Source organism: Ursus maritimus, unplaced genomic scaffold (genome assembly GCF_017311325.1).
Source record: "Ursus maritimus isolate PB19 unplaced genomic scaffold, ASM1731132v1 scaffold_1, whole genome shotgun sequence".
NCBI lineage: Eukaryota > Metazoa > Chordata > Mammalia > Carnivora > Ursidae > Ursus > Ursus maritimus.
In genome coordinates, this window is record NW_024423343.1 from 57,686,252 (window position 1) to 57,711,953 (window position 25,702).

At 40.7% G+C, this 25,702-nt stretch overlaps 1 protein-coding gene across 3 annotated transcripts in view; it reads right to left on the minus strand.

Moving 5' to 3' along the window:
* Positions 1 to 25,702, minus strand: part of MAP3K20 (mitogen-activated protein kinase kinase kinase 20) — a 168,867-nt gene that overhangs the window by 85,866 nt on the left and 57,299 nt on the right. For all 3 annotated transcript variants that reach the window (XM_040643848.1, XM_040643843.1, XM_040643858.1), the window contains exon 3: positions 4,544 to 4,631. In XM_040643848.1, coding sequence (XP_040499782.1) covers positions 4,544 to 4,631 — 88 coding nt within the window. The remainder of the gene's footprint in view (positions 1 to 4,543; positions 4,632 to 25,702) is intronic.

The following is a 25,702-nucleotide window of genomic DNA, read 5'->3' on the forward strand; positions in this document are numbered from 1 at the left end:
GATCAAATCCAAAGAAAGCATAGGGGGAACATCCTATTTATAGCCAGTAGTCAGAAGTACAGGTGACAACCTGAACTCGAAACCGGCATCTATTGCGGGGGGGGGGCACTCTTGTGAGACTGAACCCCAACCTGTGGTATCTGGCGCTATCTCCAGGTAGATCATGTCAGAAGTGAATTAAACTGCAGAATACCCAGATGTGTCACAGAATCACTTGGTGCGGGAAAGCTACCACACACTTGGCCAGAAGTGCCCGAAGTGAAGGACTGGGAGTGGAGGAGACACACAGCATGGTGTTTTTCCATTAGAGATGTACTCTGAAAACCATGTTAAAATCATTTAAAAATGGATTCAGATAATGAAAAAAACCACGGATATAGAAGATACATTATGAAATGAAATTGCTTCGTGAATGTGAGGGTGCAGGAAGGGCAGTACTATGATACTATTTCCTATAAAACAGGATCCTTAAATATGTTGGTAGGTAAACCATTTTAAAAGGGCATATAATTCTTTCATCCTTTTGGTCTTCTCATTGGAAATTAAGGACCCACCTTATTTATACACACATGATTATATGCTTTACAAACCACTTCACTTCTCCCTAGAACAGTTTATTGGACTTTGGTATAAAGTATTTGTTTTAATTCTTTTAAAAAAGGGTCATTAAGAACCATATTAAGGAAACATTTCCTTTTGATTTCTAAGTTAATTTTCCCCTTTTAGTTTTATGGCAACCATAGCTGGTTTTGAAAAATGTAAACATATATTCAGTCTTGTTGAAATAAATACCATTATCACAAAATCTCTTTATAGTAAAATATTACCAAGCAAGCTTTGTTTGGATTATAACTAAGAGTACAAATGAATTTAGGTAAAAGTCTGGAATTTGTTATAACAAGACGTGACATTTATTTCTAATTGGCTAATAAGAAAAGACCAACACAATATCAAAACATGCAAATTAGAGGTGTCTGAGACTGAAATAAATCAAGATTGAGTTCAAGGAAATGAGATCAGGCACTTAAAAATTAATGTTTTCCATGTTGAGTTTTAATGAGGATTTGGGTCGAAGAATCATACAGTACTAGTATCCTCTCTCAGAGTAGTGATAAGAGGTCATGTAGAATCAGTTAACAGATTTAAGAGGTTGACAGCAGCCCTAGAGCACAAAGATGGAATTCCCCAGGCCTCTGAGACTCTCGACCACCTTCCTCTGGAGTCCTGGGAGTCTGGACCCAGTCTGCCTCCAGATACTTTGTGCACCGCTCCTCTCCAAACTGGCTCCAAGAGAACGACCTGACCCAGTGTCTAACGACCCTACCTTCCTTCCCAGGAGTCATCTCACCATTACACTCCCAGCCATTAAGTATTTGTGTAAATACTTGTCAAGGGAAAAAAAAAAAAAGATAAAAGAATGGGAGTAGTACAGAATTAAGAGGTTTCCAAAGATAAAAGAAAATTTGACCCATTATTGTATTGTTGCTTTTGGAGTCTGAGGTTCTAGTCCCTCCATTTCTTTGTAGATCTAGGGGGAAGATGCTCACTTGCCCTCCAAGGGAAATAAGTGGCAGCTGCCTCTTGGACTCTTCCCTGGGTCCCCCGTAAGCAGGTTTTCTAAATCTGTAATGAAACGTTTTGGCACACATGCATGCACAGGTGCACACACGCACACACACTCCCACCCAGAAATCATCTATCCTAGTCCCCTCATCGGCGTAGGAGAAAATAGAGACACAGATCATCAGAGACCCATCTATGCAGCTTTGGCAGAATCATGACAAGACTCACATCTCCCAATCCCCATACCAGTGACATTCCATTCCGACACTCTGATAAATCATTCTTTCAAGTCCTCTGTCTGAGTGCCAACAGCTGCTTGCTGCAACAGCCTTTTCTATTAACAAACTCAAGTGTAATGGATTCAAGCCATTCAAGTTTCCCCCCTCAGAGCCCCAACAACTGAGGAAGACGACAGAGTTCAAACGAGGGGGGCCAGCTAAGCTGGGTGATCAAGTTCTCTGCGCCTGTTTGTCTCTCTTTTCTCCCCATATTAAGACTTATTTGTGTTCATTTCAAGAGGAAGAAGAAGTGCTATCAGCCGCAGCCCATCTGAGCTCCCAAACTAGGCTCAGTGGGCAAATGGACTGCTTCCGCCCCTGCACAGAACAGTTTGATGCCCAAGCTACAGGCGGTTGTTTGAAGAGTTCAGATATTTCTTTGGTAGATACTTGTAAACATACAAATAAAATTAGTATCTCTAGAAGCAAAACTAATCTTATCAGATTAATACATTTCAAAACACCAAAGCTTGGTTAAAGTGTCTTTAATAATCAACCTCACAGGTCAATAAAGGGGCTATAAATACATAATTTACTATTACCGCACAGTTGTGAAACTCGTGTGGTTTTAAAGAAATGTTTAGTGTTAACAGTTGCTTATTCCTGGCTCTACAGGGAAACAGGTATCGATCTAAAAAGAACTAATCGATTATAACCAAAGATCTGGGGTAGTATAGATATGAGCAGGGAATGCTAGCGAGGTGCATTAAACCGAGGACTGGCTAGTTAAGCTTACTCCTTGGATCCTCTCTTCCTCTCTTGGGTGAGAAGACCGGGTTGAGTACGCTGGCTAACAACGAATGCGTTTCATATCCTCCTGGGACTCAGAGTAAACTCTTGGAAAAAGGAATCCACACCATGCCCTAAGTGCCCTTTTCTATTTCTCATCCTCACCTCAAGAAACTACAAAACTTCACGAATAGTCCGTTGAGTTCATTAAAGCTAAAGTCTTCCACTCAAAAGCATTAAATTAGGTCAAGGGTACAAAACTAGAAGCCCAGTTTCTCATCTCTTTGGAGCACCACACTTTCATCGTCAAGAAAAGAATAACTTAAGCCACAAACAAGCATCAGAAAACCGGATTCAGAGGCGCTTGGGCGGCTCAGTCCGTTAAGTGCCTGCCTTGGGCTCAGGTCATGATCCCAGGATTCTGGGATCGAGCCCCACATCGGGCTCCCTGCTCAGCGGGGAGTCTGCTTCTCCCTCTCTCTCTCTGCTCCTTCCCCCACTCCTGCTCTAGCTAATAAATAAATAAAATCTTTAAAAAAAAAAAAAGAAAAGAAAACTGGATTCAGATTTTTAAGGTAAACCTAACTAGTAAAAAGTAAATACGACGGACTAGGAAAGGGGGAGCAATATGGTAACGGGGTCAGAGACAGGGTTTAACTTTAAATCAGAAATACGACTTAAAAGATTAAACGTGGTTTACACCCTAACAATATAACCGATTCTTAGGTATTCGGGTTAATAGGAAATGTACAGATTCGAAATTGAAAGCTGACACACTACCCCGTTTAGGCGTCAATCTAAACATAGCTGAATGTAAGAACTTAGGTAAAAATGCTGTTTATCAGAGTAAAAGCTTGTTAAACGGCCTGCTGCTCGAAGGTGGAAATAACAGCAACCACGTTCCTATGAGGGTAAGAACCAGTGTGCTCAGCCTTCTGGAACCTTGCCCATACATAAGAAGAGGAGCTTGTATAAAATCAACCTGAGAAATTTATACTAGTGGTTCTACCACTAGCTGGATGACCCTGGGAAGGGTGCTTAAGTTAGAGTTTCAGTTTCTTCTTTCTAAAAATTATTTATAGAAATTATTTAACCTATCTCATGGGGTCATTGTAAGCCTTAGAAGAGATCATTTATAAAGAGTACCTAACCCAAAGCTCTTTATTGAGGATGTTTTGTTGTTACTCTTTGTAAAGACAATCTAAGTTGTTAACACTACGGCAGAAGAAGACGGGTTCATCTTTTAAGGTTTTCTTGTTTGTTTTGTTTTAATCAAAGAATTGTCAAAATAAAGAACCTGACCAAAGTTATTTATCATACAATTGTACGTTACACTCATTGTGAACCCAAAGCCGCTCATTGTATTGTACAAATACGAGTACAAAGTATTAAAAATACGTGTCTTTGTTTTTATAGGGCAAAATTTTCTGTGTGCTCCTCTTTGGAAAGGGTATTCCCATCAGTTATAAGCTGCTGCTCCAAGTTTGATAATTTAGATCAAGGTCATTACTGACCCAGATGACCAAACATGAAAAATACTGTTCTCATGTCAGAGACCTTGAAGAAAGAAGGCTCTAATGGGATTAAAATACCTTGCAAAGAATTACAACAGAACAGCTCAAGAAATCTTAATTTGTAAAAGGTCACAGAGTTACAAAAAACATCACTCATTTCAGCTAATTAAATGAAATTTTAGTTAAACGGCACCTTTAAATATTGGTATTGCAGCTGCGAGTGCATTTAAATAGCATTTACGCAGATATAATTAGCACAATTAAACATGGGTAGAAGTGGAAACACCATTCTTAATTATATTGATATAATCAGTTTTATTAATGCTTTATAGCAACAAAAGTGACATCTGACAGTAGCACACAATTCATGACTGAACCTAATATTAAGCGTTTTAGCATATTAAGGAATCTAAAGCTAGGTAATTGGGGAAAGAAAGAAGTCAAATAATGCGTGCCTACCTGTGACGATGCCATAGTTGGGAGGTTCGAGAATTACTCCATAAAACTGGATGATGTTTCTGTGACTGAGGACACTGAGTATTTCTGCCTGTACGAAAATCAAATACAGAGTTACTAAGATTTCACATTTATAAAAGTCTCATAAAATAGGTGTCCCATTCCATCTCCTCTTACAAACATCCACAAAGATGGATCTGTGCTCGACAAGTATGGGATGCTGACAGAACTCTGTCTTTAGCAGCCTTCTTAAAGGTGAAGAATTTCAGCGGAAGCTTTCTGGCAATTTAAAAAGGAAATGGGCTGGAAGGGGCAGCCGCAGGGGTGCGTCGTGGCAAGGCCGCAGAACAGCGAGCGCAGGAGGGGGGAGGCGAGGCTGGAGGCCATATCCGTTTACAGAAAAGCCCTCCTCCTAATAGTCGAACATGTTTTTTCTGCATCGTGTCTCTTGTGGGAGACTTAACACTGAACTCCTGGTTGGATGAACAGTCATGACAAAATGAACAGAGGATTTCTTAACTATTACTGAAACAGGTTCAGGTAACACCCATTTATCTTATTTAACCATTCAACATATATTCTTGCTCTTGTACTGTATGCAGCAAGGCCCTGGAAAGGATGTAAGGGTGGGTTCCTGACCTTCAGGAGTGATTTGGGAAGGAGGGAAGCCATACTTTACATTTGAAATGTATTAAATACCAGAAAACTCTGTTGCAGAGTGACATCATAAAAAAAATATTAAACTTGATTTTATAAATGCAAAAACAGATACTGCAGTGTGTAACTTCTAATGTCTGTAAGGACATTCTCTAACTAAATCACATGTACTTACTACTTTCGTGGAAATAAAATATGGCAAATCAGGAATTACAAATACAATTAGATACCAAATCACTTAGGTACAAAAAAACTTAATATTTTTAAATGAAAAGCATGTTATTGGCAGTAACTAAATAGGAGATTTATAATTCCCTATTCCAGAAAGGGTAGTCATCAAGACGGTAAGCAGTTAAGGAAAATGAACTGGGCTTGGTTAGAAAGAGGACTCCCCTTTGGGAATCTGCAAAATGTAAATTAGTATTATTTGTTACAAATTTTTTGTCACAGGATAAGAATTGAGATTTCATTAAAAACACTGTGAAACTTGTTTTTAAGGTGGTATAACTAGGTTCAAGACAGGTTTAAGGGTTGCCATGGGGTCAATATGGAATCAAAAGAAAGGAAAATTACTGACTGGATGAGACATTTATCAAGGCTTCTTTGTTACTGTTTTTCTTTTAGTGATACAGGCGCTGAAGGGGGCTATCAAAACACTTCTCTCACATTCCCTGAGTGCCTACTGTGTGCAGAAGTTCTGGGTTCATCAAATGACCTTCTTCCCATAGTTCAGTTTTCTAAGTATAAAGAAAATGCATTAATTGAGCAAGACAGTTATTCATCCGGATGGCAATTCTATTCTCATTAAGAAATAACAAATGGGGCGCCTGGGCGGCTCAGGCGTTAAGTGTCTGCCTTCGGCTCAGGGCGTGATCCCGGCGTTCTGGGATCAAGCCCCACATCAGGCTCCTCCGCTGGGAGTCTGCTTCTTCCTCTCCCACTCCCCCTGCTTGTGTTCCCTCTCTCACTGGCTGTCTGGCTCTCTGTCAAATAAATAAATAAATAAAATCTTTAAAAAAAAAAAAAGAAAGAAATAACAAATGAACTTTGCCCTTAAAACAGAGTTCATTTGAGGACACCTGGGTGGCTCAGTCAGTTAAGCATCTGCCTTTAGCTCAGGTCATGATCCTGGGGGTCCTGGGATTAAGCCCCAAGTAGGGCTACCCACTCGGTGGGGAGTCTGCTTTTCCAAACTCTGCCCCTCACACCTCTTGTGCTCTCTCACACTCTCTCTCTCGCTCGCTCTCTAGTAAATCAATAAAATCTTAAAAAAAAAAAAAACAGTTAATGTGAAGTTTGGAAAACATAAGCCCCCCTATTTTTAAGGCAGATCAACTCTTTGTGAGTAAAGTATTAGAATTCAACGCAAGTAGGGTGGCACAGTGGTTAAGCGCCTGCCTTCGGCTCAGGGCGTGATCCCAGCGTTATGGGATCGAGCCCCACATCAGGCTCCTCCACTATGAGCCTGCTTCTTCCTCTCCCACTCCCCCTGCTTGTGTTCCCTCTCTCGCTAGCTGTCTCTATCTCTGTCGAATAAATAAATAAAAAAATCTTTAAAAGAATTAAATGCAAGTAAAGCACTAATGTCTGGACCGGTATTTATCAAAATAGGGAAGTGTTATCCTTTGGTACGTTTTGGTGTATTCTTTGGGGTATCTGAATTCTGTGACCATTAAAAATGCTTATATCAAGGGGTGCCTCACTGTCTCAGTTGATAGAGCATGTGACTCTTGATCTCAGGGTTGTAAGTTCCAGCCCCATGTTGGGTGTAGAACTTACTTGAAAAAGAAACAAAAAAAAGAATATTCTAAATCTTTGGATGACCATTTTATAATTCAGCACCACATGGGCTTTTCAATATTCCAGCTAATTTTCATGTTTACATTTAAGATACTGCCACGTGATGCCTTGGAGAGACAGAATTTATCTTTCAAGTGCTGGTAAACATACGCAGATGTTAAAATAACAACCATTACCTTGTGTCCCATTGTTATGCTCATTTAAAATTTTTTTACAGTTAGGAAAAACTAAATTCTTGCGGTATAATTTGTAAGTAAAAGACATTTTCACAGAATAAGACTTTAGGTTCTAATTTAACAAACTAAGAATTTGATTTAACATTATAAAAACAACATAGCGCTACGGAGTGTTGTACTAGTTCCATGGAAATGGTCTTATAATAAGCAGAGAGAGACTAAATAAGTGGTATTTGCAACAAAGGAAGATCAAGTCATATCATGATATACCGACTCAAGTGAGCTCCAACAGAAATACCTGTGGGATTAACAAGTGCCTGAAACCTGTGCCGTATAGCAATCCGGATCTGCCAGCAAGCGGACGTGCTCGGGCTCTCTAGATTCGCCTTTACAGGCACCCGCTTGCCAACAGTTCTTTAGTGCAACTATTACAGGAACAAAAAGCTTTTCTTTACATTGTTGTTTTCCAGATTTATATTTTGGAATACTCTAGCAAATAGACTGCCCATCAGAATAATGGATTAGTGGTTTAAAAAGTTCACTGTTATAAAGGAAACATAACTAATGATGAAGACTAAATATAATGACCCATTGTGCCCCCCCAAAATATCTTTTACGCTATCAACATCAACAAAAGCCATTTATTTTCAGTAAATGTAATTTGATGAAGATTGTTCACTTTAGTTATGTTGACTTTATACTTTTATTTTACAAGAGCTATAAGCGTAAGGAGTGCCGGGGCGCCTGGCTGGCTCAGTCGGCAGAGCATGGGACTCTTGATCTCGGGGTTGTGAGTTTGTGTCCCATCCTGGGTGTAGAGATTACTTAAAATCTTCGAAAAAAAACACATAAGTCGTTCTTAGTTTTATGTTGTGTATACTTAAGATACACCGAAATAATAATTTTAATCAACATTAGAAATACAGATGACTCAATATTTCTATATAAAGAATCTATATATTTCTCAGTTTGCAAAATGCCATTCTAGGAACTCAAACAGAGATGTGTATGCCAGTGCTCTGCGCAGCGTTACGCACTATAACCAAAAGGTAGAAGCCAAACTAAGTCGTTAACATCCATCACCACACGTAGTGACAAGTTCTTTTCTCTTGTGACGAGAATTTTAAGACCTACTGCCTCAGCAACTTTCGACTATATAATACAGTCTTATTAACTGTAGCCACTATGCTGTATATTACATCTCCATGACTCATTCTATAACTAAAAGTTTTTCAACCTAATCCCAAATTTAAATTTAATATTGGAGAGCTGCCACAAAATCCTTACAGATTCTGTTTTTAAGGCTTGTTTTACATTTTTTACATTCCACTGATATAGTCTATATGTATTTATGTGATAAATATATACGTATCTTGTTTTAAGTAGGCTCCATGCCCAGCATGGAGCCCAACGTGGGGCTTGAACTCACGACCCGGAGATCAAGACCTGACCTTAGATCAAGAGTTGGATGCTTAACTGACTGAGCCACCCAAGCGCGCCTGTGATAAATAGTTAATGAAAGTGAGTTCACTTCCTTTTTAAAAGAAACTAAAGATACTGACAGCACTCTACTGATCTACAGACAACACTAACGAAAGAAATCGTTTCTGAAGACTCACATCGTTAGGCTGGCCGGCTCTATTTACATCTTCTCCTAGGAACAGGCTTTTCTCCCAGGTTGTCAACAGCTATTACCCTCCACGTAACAGCAGGATTGTATCCTTCTGCCTGTGATGTGATACTGACAACAAAGACAGTAGGTACAATAAAATCCAAGGTACACGTCTACTGTCCACGATGTCAGCTGCTCCTTCTTGCCCTCTGGTGCACGCGACACTTAAAGCATTCCAGGGACCCTGATCTCTGAGGTCCTCACCAATTCTAGGATTCTCTGACTCCATCGGAGTATGATAATAAAAAAAAGAAGCGGCTCATTCAACCATTCAAAGGAAGCAGTGTCCTTCACACTGTGCATTCAAGGTCAAAGGCGTTCTCCAAAGACAGCTCTGTCTCCAAAATACCAATATGACCCAGGATCAGTATATTCCCTCAAAGTTTAATAAGATAGGAAATGATCCCACACTTTTTAAAAGTAGAAATTACATATGTAAGAGAAACTGAAATAAAATATTAAATATGGTCATCTCTAGGTACCAGAATCATTAATGATTTTAAATTTTTATGTATTTCTAAAATTCTTTACAATAAACCTATATATATATTTTTTAAAAGATTTATTTATTTATTTGAGAGAGAGAGAGAGCATACACGAGCAGGGGGGAGGAGTAGAGGGAGAGGGAGAAGCAGACTCCCTGCTGAGCAGGGAGCCCATGGGGCTCAGTCCCAGGACCCTGAAGATCGTGACCTGAGCCAAAGCCAGACATTTAACTGACTGAGCCACCCAGGCACCCCTAAACCTATATAATTTTTTAATCACAAAAAGCAATACGTGCATGCAATATATATGACCAGAAAATACAAAATGAAAAATATTTATTTGCACAGAAATTCTGATTTTCTCTAGGATTGGATCAGGAAGAAGTAATACTCCTTCCTTACCTTCCCAGAACTACCCTAGACATATAAAAACTAGCTCAGTTAACTTCTGAGCCGTGAGTTTCTCCTGACCTGGGCCTGCAACAAATTAATGTTCACCTGGGTTATTCTTGAAGAAGGCCGCAGGTCCTGAGAGGCCATGAGACCGCAGAGGTGGGTGTTGGAAACTGAAATCTAGATTGATTTCAGCGTACTCGATATCTGTACTTTTATTAAATGATCTCCTCTCCCTTCTTACGTTTGCTTCTGTGGCCTGCTGCCCTAGACTGCTCATCTTGTCAAATGTCTAGTAGGATACCGCACGAGGGAGGAAGGTCAAATACTTCATCTATAGGAAGCACTCGATCTTCCCTGCAGCGTGAACGTACAGTATTGGATGATAATGATACTTAGTGTGTTTAAATAACTGCTATAGAGAGTCCACGTGAGTAAATGTTTACTCTGAACAGCAGAGTGGGAAGAGTAAAATGCCAGAGGGTGCAGATGTGCTTCGGATGCATTCTGTTCTTTCACACGCATCAGGGTGTTTCTAAGGCTAGTATTTCGCAAGAATGACAGTCCATCAATTACATAACCACAGAAGCAGCCCCATCCGAAATTTATGTTCACGAGCTCATTGTTGATTTAAACTTTCAGAATGAAGACGTGCACTTTGCCTCTGAGGCTCTGCGGTCCAAGGCAATGACATGAGCACAACTTCCTGCCTTGCTAGTCTCTAAGCATGCCCTTGCTCTGACATTGTACTCTTCCAGATTCACAGTGCAGGGCCTTGCTTAGTCTTCAACCTTCCATTTCCAATTTTCTACCCAATATGTTTCACCATATACAGCTGACCAGATTTGAACTGTACAGGTCCACTTATAGGTGGATTTTTTAAATAAATAGAATACAGCACTCTGAATGTATTTTCTCTCCTTTATGGTTTTCTTAATAACATTTTCTTTTCTCTAGCTTACTTTATTGTAAGAATATGGTAGATAATACATGTAACATGCAAAATACGTGTCAATCAACTGCTTACATTATCGGTAAGGCTCTCAGTTAACAGTAGGCTATTAGGAGTTAAGTTCTGGGGGAGTCAAAAGTTATACACAGAGTTCTGACTGTGCTTGGGGCGGAAGGGGATTGGTGCCTCTAACCCCCACGTTTTTCAAAGACCGACTCCATTTCCAAAATCACCTCTGAAGATAAGCCAGCCTTTCGTCAAGTCCAGACACTTTCCATACCCGCTGCTCTACCTTAAGCCCATGCAGATGCTCCCTGCTGCAGACTGAATGTTTGTATTCCCCCAAAGTTCATATGCTGAAATCTAATCCCCAGTGTCATGGTATCTGAAGGGGGGGCCTTTGGGAGATGATTAGGTTATAAGGGTAGAGCCCTCAGGAAGGGGATTGTGCCCTTACAAGAGAGACCCCAGAGAGCTCCCTCGCTCCTCCCACAGGTGAGGACACAGCGGGAGATGGCCATCTGTGCACCCGGAGGCAGGCTTTTACCAGACACAGAAGCTGCTAATACCCTGATCTCCGATTTCCCAGCCTCCACAACTGTGAAAATTAATGTTTGTTGTTTATAAGTCACCTGTCTTTAGCGTTCTGTTAAAGCAGCCAGCTTGGGCCAGTGTCCTAAAAGTCCACAGTAATTCAACCAGGTCTCCTATGAACGGGACGCTTCGAAAAGACATGGCCACTGGTCCTTTCAGTACAGCATGCTGCTTCTCTTTATCAGCAAAGAGCCCAGAACTATTGTACTTAGCAGCAGAAGGTAAGGGACAAAGGGAAATTCTTGATTTAAAAAGTCCTGAAACAGTATTTACAAATCTATAAGGTCAAAACAGCTAGCTCTTTCAGGCAAGACACAGGCAGAATTTCCCCTCTGCTGCAGGCGCTGTTATAAAGGTAACCGGCGCAGAACGCTCAGGCTCAGTAATCCAAAGATTCATAAGCATCAGGGCCAAAACCAAGAAAACACTGTTTAATTTTTTTTTTTAAGATTTTATTTATTGAGAGAGAGAGAGAGAAAGCAGAGGGAGGGCGAGAGGGAGAGAAAGAATCTCAAGCAGGCTCTACACTTATCACAGAGCCCAACGCAGGGCTCAATCTCATGACCCTGAGATCATGACCGAAGCCGAAATCAAGAGTCAGACACTTAACCGGCTGAGCCACCCAGGCATCCCCAAAATACTGTGTAATTCATTGCATTTTTACCCCAAGAGTATCACGGTTAGGAGAATTTTCCTAGACTAAAAGCTTGTTTTCTTGTATGTATGGCAAGATGGAAAACCAGCCCTCTGCTCCTAAAAATGCTATGCTACAAGAACAGCTTATAAAGGTAGGCTTGGATGATTTTCAATCCCATATTCAATCGCCCGAGCGTCATACAGGTCATGCTCTCCCAGTCACTCTAGGTTTAATCAGACCCATTCAGCAGGAGTCACGTGACAAGCAGCAAAGCTCACAGTTGCGTAGGTTCTCCTTTAAATACTGTCCTTTAAATATTCAAGGAAATAACTGATAAATGAACTCATTTCTGGTTCTATAGTATCATACAGCCCCAATTCCTAACAATGTTTGACATCATGAAGACTTTTCTTTGGAAGGAAAATGGCTAGGGATACTAAGAAGAAAAAATAAGCCAATCATTTTGCTCACTCATCATGAACACCCAAGATGGAGCCATGTGGGATTTATTACAAACTTCGCTAGTGCCGGGAAGCCTATTGCTCAATGGTTTTCCTGGTGGGTTGCAGCCGACTCCATGTGCAGCCACTCGGACAGCAGCCTGGGCTCGTCTCCAGGGACCAGGCTGCTCTCTAGTTAAGGCCATTCCCAACTAAGGGCAGGCTAACCTGGCAGGAGAGGAGGGTTGCGAAAACTGAATGAGACAAATAGTGAAGACTGAAGACCGGGGGAGTTAAGAGATCTTTCCAAAGCATAAAAAGGCTAAGAGATTTTACATTCTTCATGCTCACAAGAGAATGTCACTGTGATGGCATGAAAAAGTCAAATACATTGTAAACAATCTGCATTCAGTTTGGGTGACAAAAGTTGTGTGTGGTACATTTCTTCGTGCTTCTGTCTACAAACAGTCCTACCTAATTTGATGGCCTGGGGGGAAAAAAGTACCCTGCTTTTCACAAAACAACTCACGTAACTTGGTCGCTGAGATCACTTGGTGCTAAAATTACGTAGGACCTCCCCTCCCATGCCAAAGAAAGCCCTTGAATAAGCCGTGAAGTATGACCTAATGAAGGATTCGGCTTTTAAAAGATTGAACGGCAATATAACTTAATCAAATACTGGACAGGTGAGTGAATTCAAATTCTAATTCCAAAATGGATGGCCCTAGAGATGCCTGGTACCTGTGGACCTTGTTCTTTTCCTAGAAAATGACTCTACTGGACAGAATTATCTTTCAGATTCCTTCATGCTTTAAATTTCTATCCATCTCTATAAAAAAACCTGATGTCTTATTAACAGTATGTTATACAGAGTGGATACTCAATAAATATTTCATAAACGGAACAGAGGTTCTTGGCCATGGTGTGTTAGGACATCCCCTAGAGTCCAACAGGCTTGAGCATGAGTGGTGGCTCGGCCCCCTAGAACCGTGGTGACTCTGAGGAAGTTATTTAACCAGTCTGAGCCTCAGTCTCCTCATCTGTAAGATGGGGACAGTAATCCTACCCCAGTGCCCAGCAAATGCCAGGTGTTCAACCAACGCTAATTCCGTTCTCTGCCAGCTTTCCCCTTTCTTGATAATCAACTTATCCTTCAGACTCAGTCAAGCATCTGAGCAAACTCAGGTCTCTTCCAGCAGCAGATTCTACTGTCATAATCTGCTCGCTTTAATGAGCCTCGTTTATTTTACTATATGTGACTTTCCACGTTTAGATAAAAATATTTCCATGTTTTTCCCTAATTATAGCACTTTAACATTTTCAAAACACTTGTCGTATAGGGCCCTCACAAATAAGTTAGCTATTTTATTGTGTTTAAGAGTGAAGAAAACTGGGTCTTTAAGTTCACCTTCCAGGAGCTGACCTGAAGTCTAACAAAATTTGAGTCTAGATCTCCGACCTCTGCCTCTTTTTACATATTTCCTCCCTGGCTCAAAAAAAAAAAAAAAAAAGTCCAATAAAAATATGAGATCTTTCATCTAACCATTTTTTATTAGAAGCTTCCCTTGCTCAAAGAGATTCCAATTTGCAGACTCCTCCACAATGACAGCTACCATTTACTGATGCCTACTTTGAGCCAGGCCAAGCGCGTCACGTAGACTGAACCTTCAAACTCTCACAGCACACCATGAGCCAGGGCCTGCTACTATCGCCCTTACTCAGGCAAAGAGATCTAGGCACAGAGAGAATTTAAAACTTGCCCAAGGGCATAATAAATGGCAAAGCCAGATTTTCCACACAGGTAGTTTGATGTCCCTGCTTATAATCACTAAACCATCCCATTTTACTTTATAAACCTTTTTTGAATATGGAATGGCATGTCGGTTTATAGAACATCCAGAAATCACAACAGGCCTAGAAAATTCCAAAGCTCTCTTTAGTTAGTTACACAAGTGTGAGAAACAACTCCTCATCGACTCCCTCTTAGGGCCTCAGCTGCTGCCCCCCCTACAAATTCCCATGCCTTCCTGACACTCGACTGCGCAGTATCAAGTCAAAAACCAAGATCCAATTCTCCACAGGCACCAGCCCGTCAGGCCAGCTAGCAACAACCAAATTTATAGCTAATAAAACCAGTTAATTGCACAGCATGAAGTACCCTCTCTCTATGCAAAAATTACATGGTTAGGAATTTGGAGCGACTCTCACAATCTGATTAGCTAAGTGCTTTATAATGTTACTCTACAGTGCGACGGAGTCTGATTATTTACATCCCATAAGAGAAATGTTTGCCACATTTATTATGGAAATCTGCAAAATCATTTAGAAGAATTCAGGCAAATTTAATTTTAAAATAGTCTGAAAAGTCCTTTAATATCTTGTAGATGCCACTTAAACAGCATCTTGAATACCTGGATTCTTCAACTAAATTCATGATCTCACTACTTCTGGGTTCTGTCAGCATATTCAAACAACGAGTGACAAAGGCATGTGGGTGACCCCTGCCAGACTATGGATTTTTTTTTTTTTTTTTTAAGTACCAAACCCTAACAAATATATGGCAAATATAATCTGGAGTCCCAGACTCTGAAGAATGGAAGGGATGTGAAGTCTTCCAGTCTTTTCTTTCACTGCCCTGAACCATAAGCCCCACCTTAAACCAATTTCACTCTTAAAGGCAAAAGATTGTTCTCCGGTAAAGGTTTAATGAAAAGAGCCTCAAATACCTAATAATCATCGCCAGCAACCACAATACCCTTCCTTTTTACTCACCCTCATGCTGAATTACAAATCTATACTGGTGCTCAGTAGGGAACAGCGAAGCTTCCGAAGGCTAATGTCTACTTTCCAGGATAGTTTCTCCTAAGCCTAACCCTTCTTATTCTTACCAATTTTCTTGACACGTCTTATTTTTCAGTCTCTTGGTTATCTACCCATGCAAGTCATTCTGAAAACTCGGTCAGATAACTGGCATTCGGGAGAGCTGCCCAACCGTATTCACTTTTTACCCTGATGTTGGGGTAACGGTGTAAACTTGTTTATGGTGGTTCTCCTAAAACCTGTCTTGATATTCTCCTCCCCCACCTAAAAGAAAAATTTTGATGTTATTATATAATTCAATCATATAAAGTTAGAATTCAAGTAAAATAGTCTTAGTAAAAGAAATAAGTCTAATTTTTCTGAACTAACTTGCTTTTATCCCACGATTCCTGTAATTATTGTAACAACCTATCATGTTACATTTTTCAAGCTGACTGCTGGAAAGCTTCTACCCAAATCTGTTACCTATATCTAAAAATAGCGAGAATGTCATGCGTGTTTTATCATATTAACTTCATTTCTGCTTCCATTTTGTTTTTCACCGTGTTTGCTCTCTCCCCCATTTTCCTATTTTTAATTCTTTAAACCCCACAATTTGTAACTTTATTAGTTGCTTTAAATCATTTCAACAAGAAAGCCATACAATAAAATAATATTTTGTAGTGCGTCTCAAACTAGAATCCTTAAGATTACTGGTCTACAGAGAGATCCTTGGTAGGCCCATGAAATCAAAATTCAAAGATACACTGGTCTAACTGAAGGGTTACCGCTTGGTTACCTATCTGCATATTCAAATACCATTTCCTGGACTTTCTCTTCTCCAGGAGACCTCAACAGCATTCTGCTTTTGCAACCTATTATGATCCCTTAGATTCTTTCATTACCCACCCATCTCAAACTCAGAACCTCTCTCTGACCTCAACCTCTTATCCTTACTCCCATTAAAACTGCTCTTCATTTGACCTAAGGTTTCTTATCCTTAATTCCTTTGTTTTTCCTTTCTAATCAACTGAGTTCTCCTGAAAGAAACAGAGATCCAAAATAACAGTTTAAACAAAATACTTCATATTGTCTGAACAATAAGAAGGCTACAGAAAGCCCAATATGGCTGCTCCACACCTACACTCTTTTCCACCATCTTTAGCACTGGCTTGCATCCTCAAGGTTACCTAATGGTCACAATATGACTCCTGGGGTTCCAAGCCATTATATTCACATTCCAGGAAGCAGGAGGGAGAAAAGTATAACGGTTTCCTCCTAGGTCAGCCTCTTTTAAAGAGTTTTCTCAGAAATCTCCTTATTTTCAGAGAAGGCTAGAGAATATAGTTTCAAGTTACAGTAGCACATCTAACAATACATGAATCCTAAGAAAGACAAGGAGAATATATATTGGGTGGATAACTAATAGTTAATGCCATATCCACCAAGCTGCTGGTGATCAAGCTTCTGTCTAATGAAAGGGTCTTCAGGATACTACACATAACTTTACACTCCTTGGTCAAATACTGCAAAACTCTAAGCTCTAGTTCTCATCCTACCAATTTCTAAATATGAAAAAATCCAATAACTACCTTTCTATGTTTCTAGGTGCTTTTAGACAAGCTTCTATGACAGAATTGTCCTGAGACAATTAACATGGTATATTTTTAGTCTGTACATTTATTGAAAGCTAAAAGATGACAGCAATAATTTTGAGTATCTCCAACTGGCCCCCCTTTCATTCTCCATTCACCCAACAAATATTCTCTATGTGCCAGGCACAATTTTTTGGTGCTGAGGATACTGATGAAAACCCTTGTCTTCAGGGAGCTTACGATCTACTGGGGGAAGACAGACAATGATGATATCAAGAAACAAATGAGGGACGCCTGGGGGGCTCAGTTGGTTAAGCATCTGCCTTCAGCTCAGGTCATGATCCCAAGGTCCTGGGATGGAGCCCCACATTGGGCTCCTTGCTCAGCGGGGAGCCTGCTTCTCCCTCTCCCTCTGCCTACTGCTCCCCCTGCTTGTGCTCACTCGCTCTCTCTCTGACAAATAAATAAATAAAATCTTTAAAAAAATAAACGAGATAATTTTCAGGAGTCGACTACAATAAACCTCAAGTCTATGTCCTTTAACTAGCCCTGTCATTCTGATTACTATGAATACTCTTACACTGGGGAAACAGAAATAACTGCCTTCAGCTTTCCTACCTTATACTCATGGTCTCCCTTTCTGCCTCAGAGAAAAAGAGAGCCTTCCTTTCCCCCAGACCTCACCCTGGCACCTGTGCTCTTCATATCCCTGCTGGAATCTTTAATCTCTAAGTCTCTCCTCTAGGTTCAAAAAATGTTTGAGTTTCATCTCTCCAAGAAACAAACAACTTTCCTTGACCCTCATCTCCTTCTCAACCTACTTTCCTAAACATCAGAACTTCTTGAAATAATAATTCACCCTAAATTCCTTAGTCCCATTGTGTTTGGCTGGATTTTTATTCTATTGTTAAAATTTCCCTAATAACTGAATTCTGATCTTTTAAATATTCTACATAGTTTCCATGCCGAGTTTTCTAGTTAAATACAACCATGCTTCTTCCCCTTAACATTCTGATATTGTCTTTAGCTTCTATACTTGTGTGATATCCTGATAGGAATGAAAACAAGGATGAGACAGGCACTGTTAAGTCAAATGAAAATAAATAAACCACTACTGTCAAGAGCTTACACAATATCAAAGGGAAAAGAGAAGTGCAAAATAACAAGATGCAAAATAACCACCGGAAGAACACGGTGCCGTGGGGGATCCACGCGCAGACTGGATGAAGGCGTGGGCTGATGGAAAGCTTCAACTGGACCATGAAGAATGGTTCAGGTGCTGATTAAGAGCTGGGGAAGGTCTGGCATTCCAAGCAGAAGAAACAGCAAGAGCTTTGGTGGAGAGGCAGCCTGGGGCAGCAAGTCTGAGGAACAGTAGCACCTCCATTTGGTCGCGAATGTGAAATACATTGAGGAAAGCAGAAGTAGGTAATGGAATGGCCAACACACAGCAACGTGACAACACGTGCAAGGTGACTTCCGTGTCGCATTTCGCTAGAAACAACTCCTAAACAGTGAAAACACACTTCAAAGGTTCAAAGAGACGTTTCGGGATCAGTGAGGTCTACAGAGGTGAAACAGTTATTAATTTACTGCCACACGGCACTTCAAGGTTATCTGCTCCAACTAGCCTCTTCATGAAGTTATCCCCTTAGGGATATTCCAAGAAACAGACACCCCACCTCTGACCGAACACTCCCAATGACAGGTCAATACCATGGGATGTTTTATTGAGAACTGAGAAATGACTAATCAACATGGGTGACACCGGAGATATGCTGAGTCACCCTGAAGTGAAAGATCCTTCCAGGCCAGGAGGACAAGAGATAACTTGACTGAAAGTATTAACATATTTACCAAAGTAGTGTGTTTGCATGTGCACACACGTATGTGTGTATTTGGTGATGGCTGGAGATGGTCAGGCACCCTGGCCTGGAAAACAGTTGAAGAGACTATGAACACTGGCAGGGAGAAGAGGTAGCGGGAAGGGTTCGGGCATCGTAGCTTCCCCAGCGAGAAGGCGCCTCCTGTCGAAGCGTGGACAAATCAGACCGTGGGCAGAACGCAGTATTAGAATATATTCACATCCCATTACTGACTCCTCTTACTCTGAATCCACACTCATAAAGTAATGTCTTTGTAAGTCTGTTGCCCATATAACTCACCTACAAAGAGAAAATTTTAAAATTAGCAAACTGACTTTATTCTTCAGTCACAGTCCAATCCGTTAGTGACTTAGCATCCTGCGTCCACCACTCTGAAGATGAAATTTCTGAACACATAAATCAAAAGCTACCTTCCTAGGGGTCTATTTGGGTGCCTACGACCTTCGCCTAGGAGGCACTTTACTACACCCTTTGGAGCCGTAAGATCTCCTATAGCAGGAAACTACTTTTCATGACAGCCCATTCTGATCATTTCAAATGACCCGAGCTAACTCATGTAACTTCCTGTGTTCTTGAACTGAACTTGCTTGCTAGATCCATTTCAGTTCAGATTTTTATCTCATTTCCGAACACCGCCTCACCCTAAATTCCGATTTTTCTCTTTGCTTGAAGAGTCAGTTGGTATCCTTAATCTGACCATGACTCTACTTAATGCCTTAATACCTCTGAGCAGAAAGGAAGAGAAAGAGCTCCTTTAAAGGCGTTTGGTAAATGGTACTTAATGATACTGTAAATGGACCCATTCTTCCATGCCAGGTGACTAAAGCAATGTTTGTGTAACGGATTCCTTTTATTTCTTACAACAACGCACAGGACCCTGGAGAGCAGGGACAGGCCTCAGTTGATATTTGGAGTTCTCTAGGTGGAACTTTTCTCATGTAAAAGACTTTGTCACAAAAGTCTAAGAAAAAATAATTCAAGATTTTCTGTATAAAACTATTTATCAACTACATATGACTCTTAAGAGACAAGAATTGTTTTGCACGTAAATAAATATAAACCTGAAGAGGACTGATGCCATATACCAACCTACACCAGAGCAACATTCTGGCAGCCCAAGGAATTTAACGAAACACCCAGAAAGTCATGGCTGAATACGGCTGAGATGTAATAGTCGGCCCAGAGATAACGAAGAAAATACATTAGAACACCACCATGTTTCAGAAGACCGTGAATTACAAAGCATGAGTGCACAGACCCTGTTAAGGGCCTCCAGAAAGCTACCCAAGTGTCTTCAAGGCTGAGAGAAAGGGATTTATTTCATACAGATGACCCACATCACAGAAATACCATCATTACTGCAATTCTTTTGTAGACAGTAGATGTAGAAACCATGGAGTTCCAGAAGCTATAAGCTGAGTTTGTCCTTACTCATACATTACTCTACCTAACACCAATGGACAGCTTCCTGTGTATCAACACTGTCTCATCACCTCACATCCAGGAAGCTCATTTAATCCGTGAAGTAAGCACTATTACTATTCCCACTTTATCTCTAAGAAACCAAAGAACAGAGAGATTAAGTAACCTGCCCATGGTGTAAGAAGGAGTTAAACCAAAATTCAAACGAGGCAGTGTGGCTGGAAAACCTAGGAATTCAACCGTGATGCGATACTGCCTCTCTCACAAATACCAATCCCCAAAATCACACACACGTACACGCACACGCATTTCCAGATACTACATATGGATAAACTCACCTATGACGATACCTGTGCCTAGGACTGTGTACATAGTAACCACTCGAACATATTTATTTGACCCGAGTATGGAGAGAACTCTAGAATCAGAATCAAGAGATGTGCATTCTAGTCTTGCTTCTGACACTTGACAGCTGTGTGATTTGGGGTCAGCTTACCTACTGATACAATGTCCAAATGTGGAGGTACAAAGGACAGAATGAATGACCTGAAGTCTCTTCAACTCTAACATTCCATCGTAAATCTGATTTAATTAGTATGGGGTGGAGCCCAGGCATGGGTGCTTCTTGGAAGCTTTTCAGGTGAGTCTAACACAGCTCAGGGGAGCAGCCAGGATTTAGACCCACTGGCCTGGAGATGGTTCTGGGGTGAAGCTGAATGGTAGCCCAGCGACTCTGGACTCTGAAAACGCCAGGGCTAACTATCAGCTCTGTCAGGTATGAGCTGCATGGCCCTGCAAGTCTCTTAATGTCACCAAGCTTGGTCTTTATCTGTAAAATTAAGAAAACTGGTATCTACTTAAAATAGCTGTGAGGACCAAATTTAAGTGGAAAGTACACGCTAGGCACCCAGTTTTCTTCAATAAATGTTAGCTGCTAGGAATTGTATCTAGAGTGATTCAAAGAAAAAAATGTTAAAAGATACACAGAACAGAACTCAGATATATAGGGCATCAGCAAGAACTGTGCATTGCTGGCAAATAGCTCCGAAGACTGGCAGCAACAGCACAGTGAAACTCGTAAAAGAAAGAGGCCAAAGCACAGGTCTGGGCAGGACACTGAGCACAGACCAGAGAGTCCGATGAATACAGCATCAGTAAAGAAGTGAGGCATATGTCATCCAGCATACCCAGGTAATAACCATCCCCGGCAGAAGAACCTCTAATTCAAAGACCAGACTACACCAAGATGACCAAAGGTGTTAGGCCTGATTCTTCAAGCCTCAAAATAAATCTCTTAAAGTTCCCTGCTATTTTAAAAAATCAAGCGCCAAGTTGAAAGAAACTGAACATCACTTGTCTTTGCCACTCCCGGGGTAAGGAATCTGCCTCAGCACCACTAGCCTCCCGATTACTGCACTTGTGGAACGAATCAGAATTTGATGGGCCCGTGCTTGTGTTTCTATTTTCAGCCCAACCTCCAGTTTCTGTGTCAGAGGTCAGAGAAGACCACACCATACCATCATTCTTTTTCAAAACACCTGTCATCATTCATCATAGTGAGGTTTCTATTGTAATGGGTTAATCTAATATGTACTATATTCTCCATTTAAATATGGAAGGGTCACTGGCTCAAGTCAACAGCAAACCTATTTTTTGAGTTATTTTTCCAGTTGTGAACACAGATCATAGAGATCTATTAGCTGTAAAATGAAGCTATTATCCGTGGGGAGGCTGACACGGGAAGCAGTGCGTTCTTACTAAGGCAGCACAGAATACAGGAACTGAGCTGGGAATGTATGGACCCGGTTCCAGGGTCCAGCTTCCCCCACTCCCCTGGGTGTAGATAGCAAGTTACCCAACCTTTCCCCTGGGATAGGGGACAGGAAAAACTTCTAAATAAAATTTTTAAAAATAAACTTAGTATTCTGGAGTAATTTTTAGATTCAGAGGAAAGCTGGGCTTTAGACTGAGTGCAGATTAAGAAAAGCAAAGACCCGTGTACAGCCCTCGCTCAGCTGACAGCCTCTGTTAGCACAGCACGTTACCGGAACTGAGCAGACTTTGGATTTCATCAGGGTCTCCGTTACTGTCCTCTGTGTTCGGGGACCCACTCCGGGGCACCACATCACATGTAGCTGTCATGTCCCCCTAGTCTCCTCTGGCTGCATGTCACGGGGTTTTAATAAGAATCAAGTAAATGTGAAAACCCTTTGTAAAATGAAAAGGAGCATTAGAATAGAATTTACTATTATTATGCATTCAATGAGTTCATGCATGTAAAGCACCAAGAAAATTGCCTGGAATGTACTAAGCTCCAAATATCGGTTATGAGCATGAGCATTATAAATATTTAAGCCTATCCTACATTGTGATCAATTCTACGTGTCTTCAACAGTTTCTTCTGGTTCAGAATTCTTCTACGGCTTCAGATTTTATTTTCTAACAAGCCAGCCTGACCACATCTTTAAGAACATCTCGTTCTAACCAACTCAGTCAGCACAAGCAGCTCAATAGAGGAGAGCAGGACAGGCAAGAAGAGACAGAGTGAAGGCAGAGGCACCCAGGGTTCACTTCATCATCAAACATCAATCTTGTGCTCCAGAGAAACACAACCAAGGAAGCCAAGAGGGGAAATTCAAGTGGGGGCATTCCACAGAAACCAGCAGAGCAACGAATACTCATTTCCTGTTACACAGTCTGCACACAGCTTCCAAGCACGATTAGGAGGTAAGAAAAGATGACTCGTGGTGAAGGGGAGGCAGGGAAGTGATACGTGGTTTCATCCTCAGTGCACTGAGCTTGCTAAACGTGCCTGGGAGAAAGCTCAACCAGGATCTGGGTTACTCACACAACTCATCCTACTGATACCAGGATTCATGAATCAATTCCAAGTTGCTTTAGATGACTAAAAGAGTAGAGTCTATACTGAAACCTCTTGCCTCTCATAGCATAACATTTGACCAAGAAGTGTTCAGAAGTTTCTATGATGCAAGGGCCAGGGAGAACACTGGGTTGTTTTTTATTAGAGAGGCCAATGTGTTCACTTAAGAGTACGTATGTCAAACCCATTAAATATAATGTAATGTTAGCAGACAAAAACTCCAATATGTGGGAAGGCGGGTGGGCAGGGAGAGGGAGGGGGAACAGAGAGAAAGAGAGAGAGATGGTGGACAAATAGCTGAGCAGAGGCACAAGAAAGAGTAAATTCTTTAGTTGTAATAAATGGCAATCCGTTTCAGCTTTCAGCATTATCTTCAGGAAAACCATATTAACAAATAAAATCCAGAAAACTTTTTTAAGTCTTTTCTGAAGACAGTTACAGAATGCTTCTTGATCAAACTCGTATTTCAGAGATATTCAAATTATTCCCTGTGAAGTCTGGTGGCATATTATCTTGAGTCAAAAGTAAAGATGGCGCATGCCGTGGCAACTGCTGCTGGCTGCCTTCTAGTTTATTTCCGGCAGCCATGCCCCAACCAAACCTGTCACCTCCCAACCAGCTCCTCGCTAAACATGGCCATGGAATACAATTCTGGCTAAAAGAGGTAAGAAGTTACTATTTACATACAAAAAATAAAGTTGGACCCCCTTCCTCAGATGATACACAAAACTTAACTCAAAATGTATTATAAACACAAACAATGAGCTAAAACTACAAAACATTTTAGAAGAAATTATCAGAGTAAATCTTTGTGACTGGGTCAGGCAAAGCCTTCTTAGATATGACACTGAAAGTACAAGCAACAAAAGTATCAGTATACTGAACTTTATCAAAATTAAAAACATTGGTGCTTCGACAGACACCACAAAGAAAATGAAAAAGAAAATTCAGAGACTGAAAGAATACATTTGTAAATCATATATCTGATAAGGGACTTATATTTAGAATATATAAAAATTCTTACAACTCAATAATAAAAAGACAAATAAGCCAGTTAAAAATAAAGAATCTGAATAGCAGTTTTCCAAAAAAGATATTCAAATGGCCAACATGCACATGAAAAGATGCTCTCAACACCAGTATTCACTGGAAAACTACAAATCAAAACCACAATGAGATTCCATTTCGTACCCACTAGGGTGGCTACAATAATTAAAAAAAGAGAACAAGTGTTGGTAAAGATTTACTCAGAAATTAGAACCTTCACACCCTTCTAGTAGGAACGTAAAACAGTACTGACAACTGGTTACTCAAACAACAAACACAGAGCTACCGTGTGACTCAGCAATTCTACTCCCAGGAATAGAAAAATCCTATGTCCATACACAAATGTTCATATCAGTATTATTCCTAACTGCCAAAAAGCAGAAAACAATCCAAATGTCTATCATCTGATAAACAGAGAAATAAAATGTGGCATAACCATACAATGGGATATTTGGCAATAAAAGGGAATAAAGTATGTGATACTGTGATTTATAACAAGTATATACTTGGTCTTCTTCCCCATTTCTGGCACAAAGCTCCTACAAACCTTGGTATTTCCTAACTAATGAGAGTGAAAAGGGGTCTTTTGTTCTATTAATGAGGTGACTTTGGAAAGCACCTAAGGCTGGGGGGGCTGGCTGCCAGGAGAACCAACCTTGTGATTCAAGGGTTAGAACTGCCCCCCCCCGCCCCCCAGGGAGGGGAGAGGGGCTGGAGGGTGAATCGCGTGCCAATGGCCATGATTTAATCTATCATGTCTGTGACTGAAGCCTCCACAAAAACACAGACAGGACTCAGGAGCTTCCAGGTTGGTGAGCCCACGGAGGCTCTGCGAGAGCGCTGCCTGAAGAGGGCAAGGAAGCCTCGCCGGCCTCGCGCAGCCTTGCCTTGGGCATCTCGTCCATTGGGCTGTTCCTGAATGATATCCTTTTATAATAAACAGATGACCCAGGAAGTAAAAATGTTTTTTCTGAGTTCTATTAGCCGCTCTAGCAAATTAAATGAACCCAAAAAGGGAGTCATGGAAACCTCTGACTTACAGTCAGTCACTCACTCAGAAGTCCAGGTAACAACCTGGGCTTAGCCTGTGTTGTCTGCTGCTGTCTCCAGGTAGACTGTGTCAGAATGGAGTTGAGGTAGGACACCATACTGGTCCAAGAACTGCCTCTGGTATGTGTGGAAACAAGCCCTCCCCACACTGGAATTAGGTCCAGGAACCCATTTAAATAGATATATGCTATAACATGGATGAGCCCAGAAAACATGCTAAGTCAAAGAAGCCAGTCACAAAAAGCCACATATTACATAATTCTATTTCTATGAAATATCCAGAAAAGGCAAATCTATAGAAAAAGAAGGCAGATTAGTGATTGCTTAGGGCTAGGTTGTGGGGGAGTTGAGGGAATATGGGAAATGACTGCAAACAGATACAGATTTCTTTTGGAGTCAAAAATACTCTAAAAGTGATTGTGGTGATAACTGCATAGCTGTGAATGTACTAAAAACCATTTAGTTGTACACTTCAAATGCACGGGTCATATGGTGTGTGGATTAGATTTAATTTCATATTCAGTTCTACATATATGAATATATACATGCATATATTTATACATATGAAATTATTGATTGGTGCTTTGGGAGAAGGCTTTTAAAAGGCAACAGACTTGCTTGGCTTATTCTTTTGCCTTTTTAAAAAACTGAATTTCATTTTTTAGTTTTTCAAATT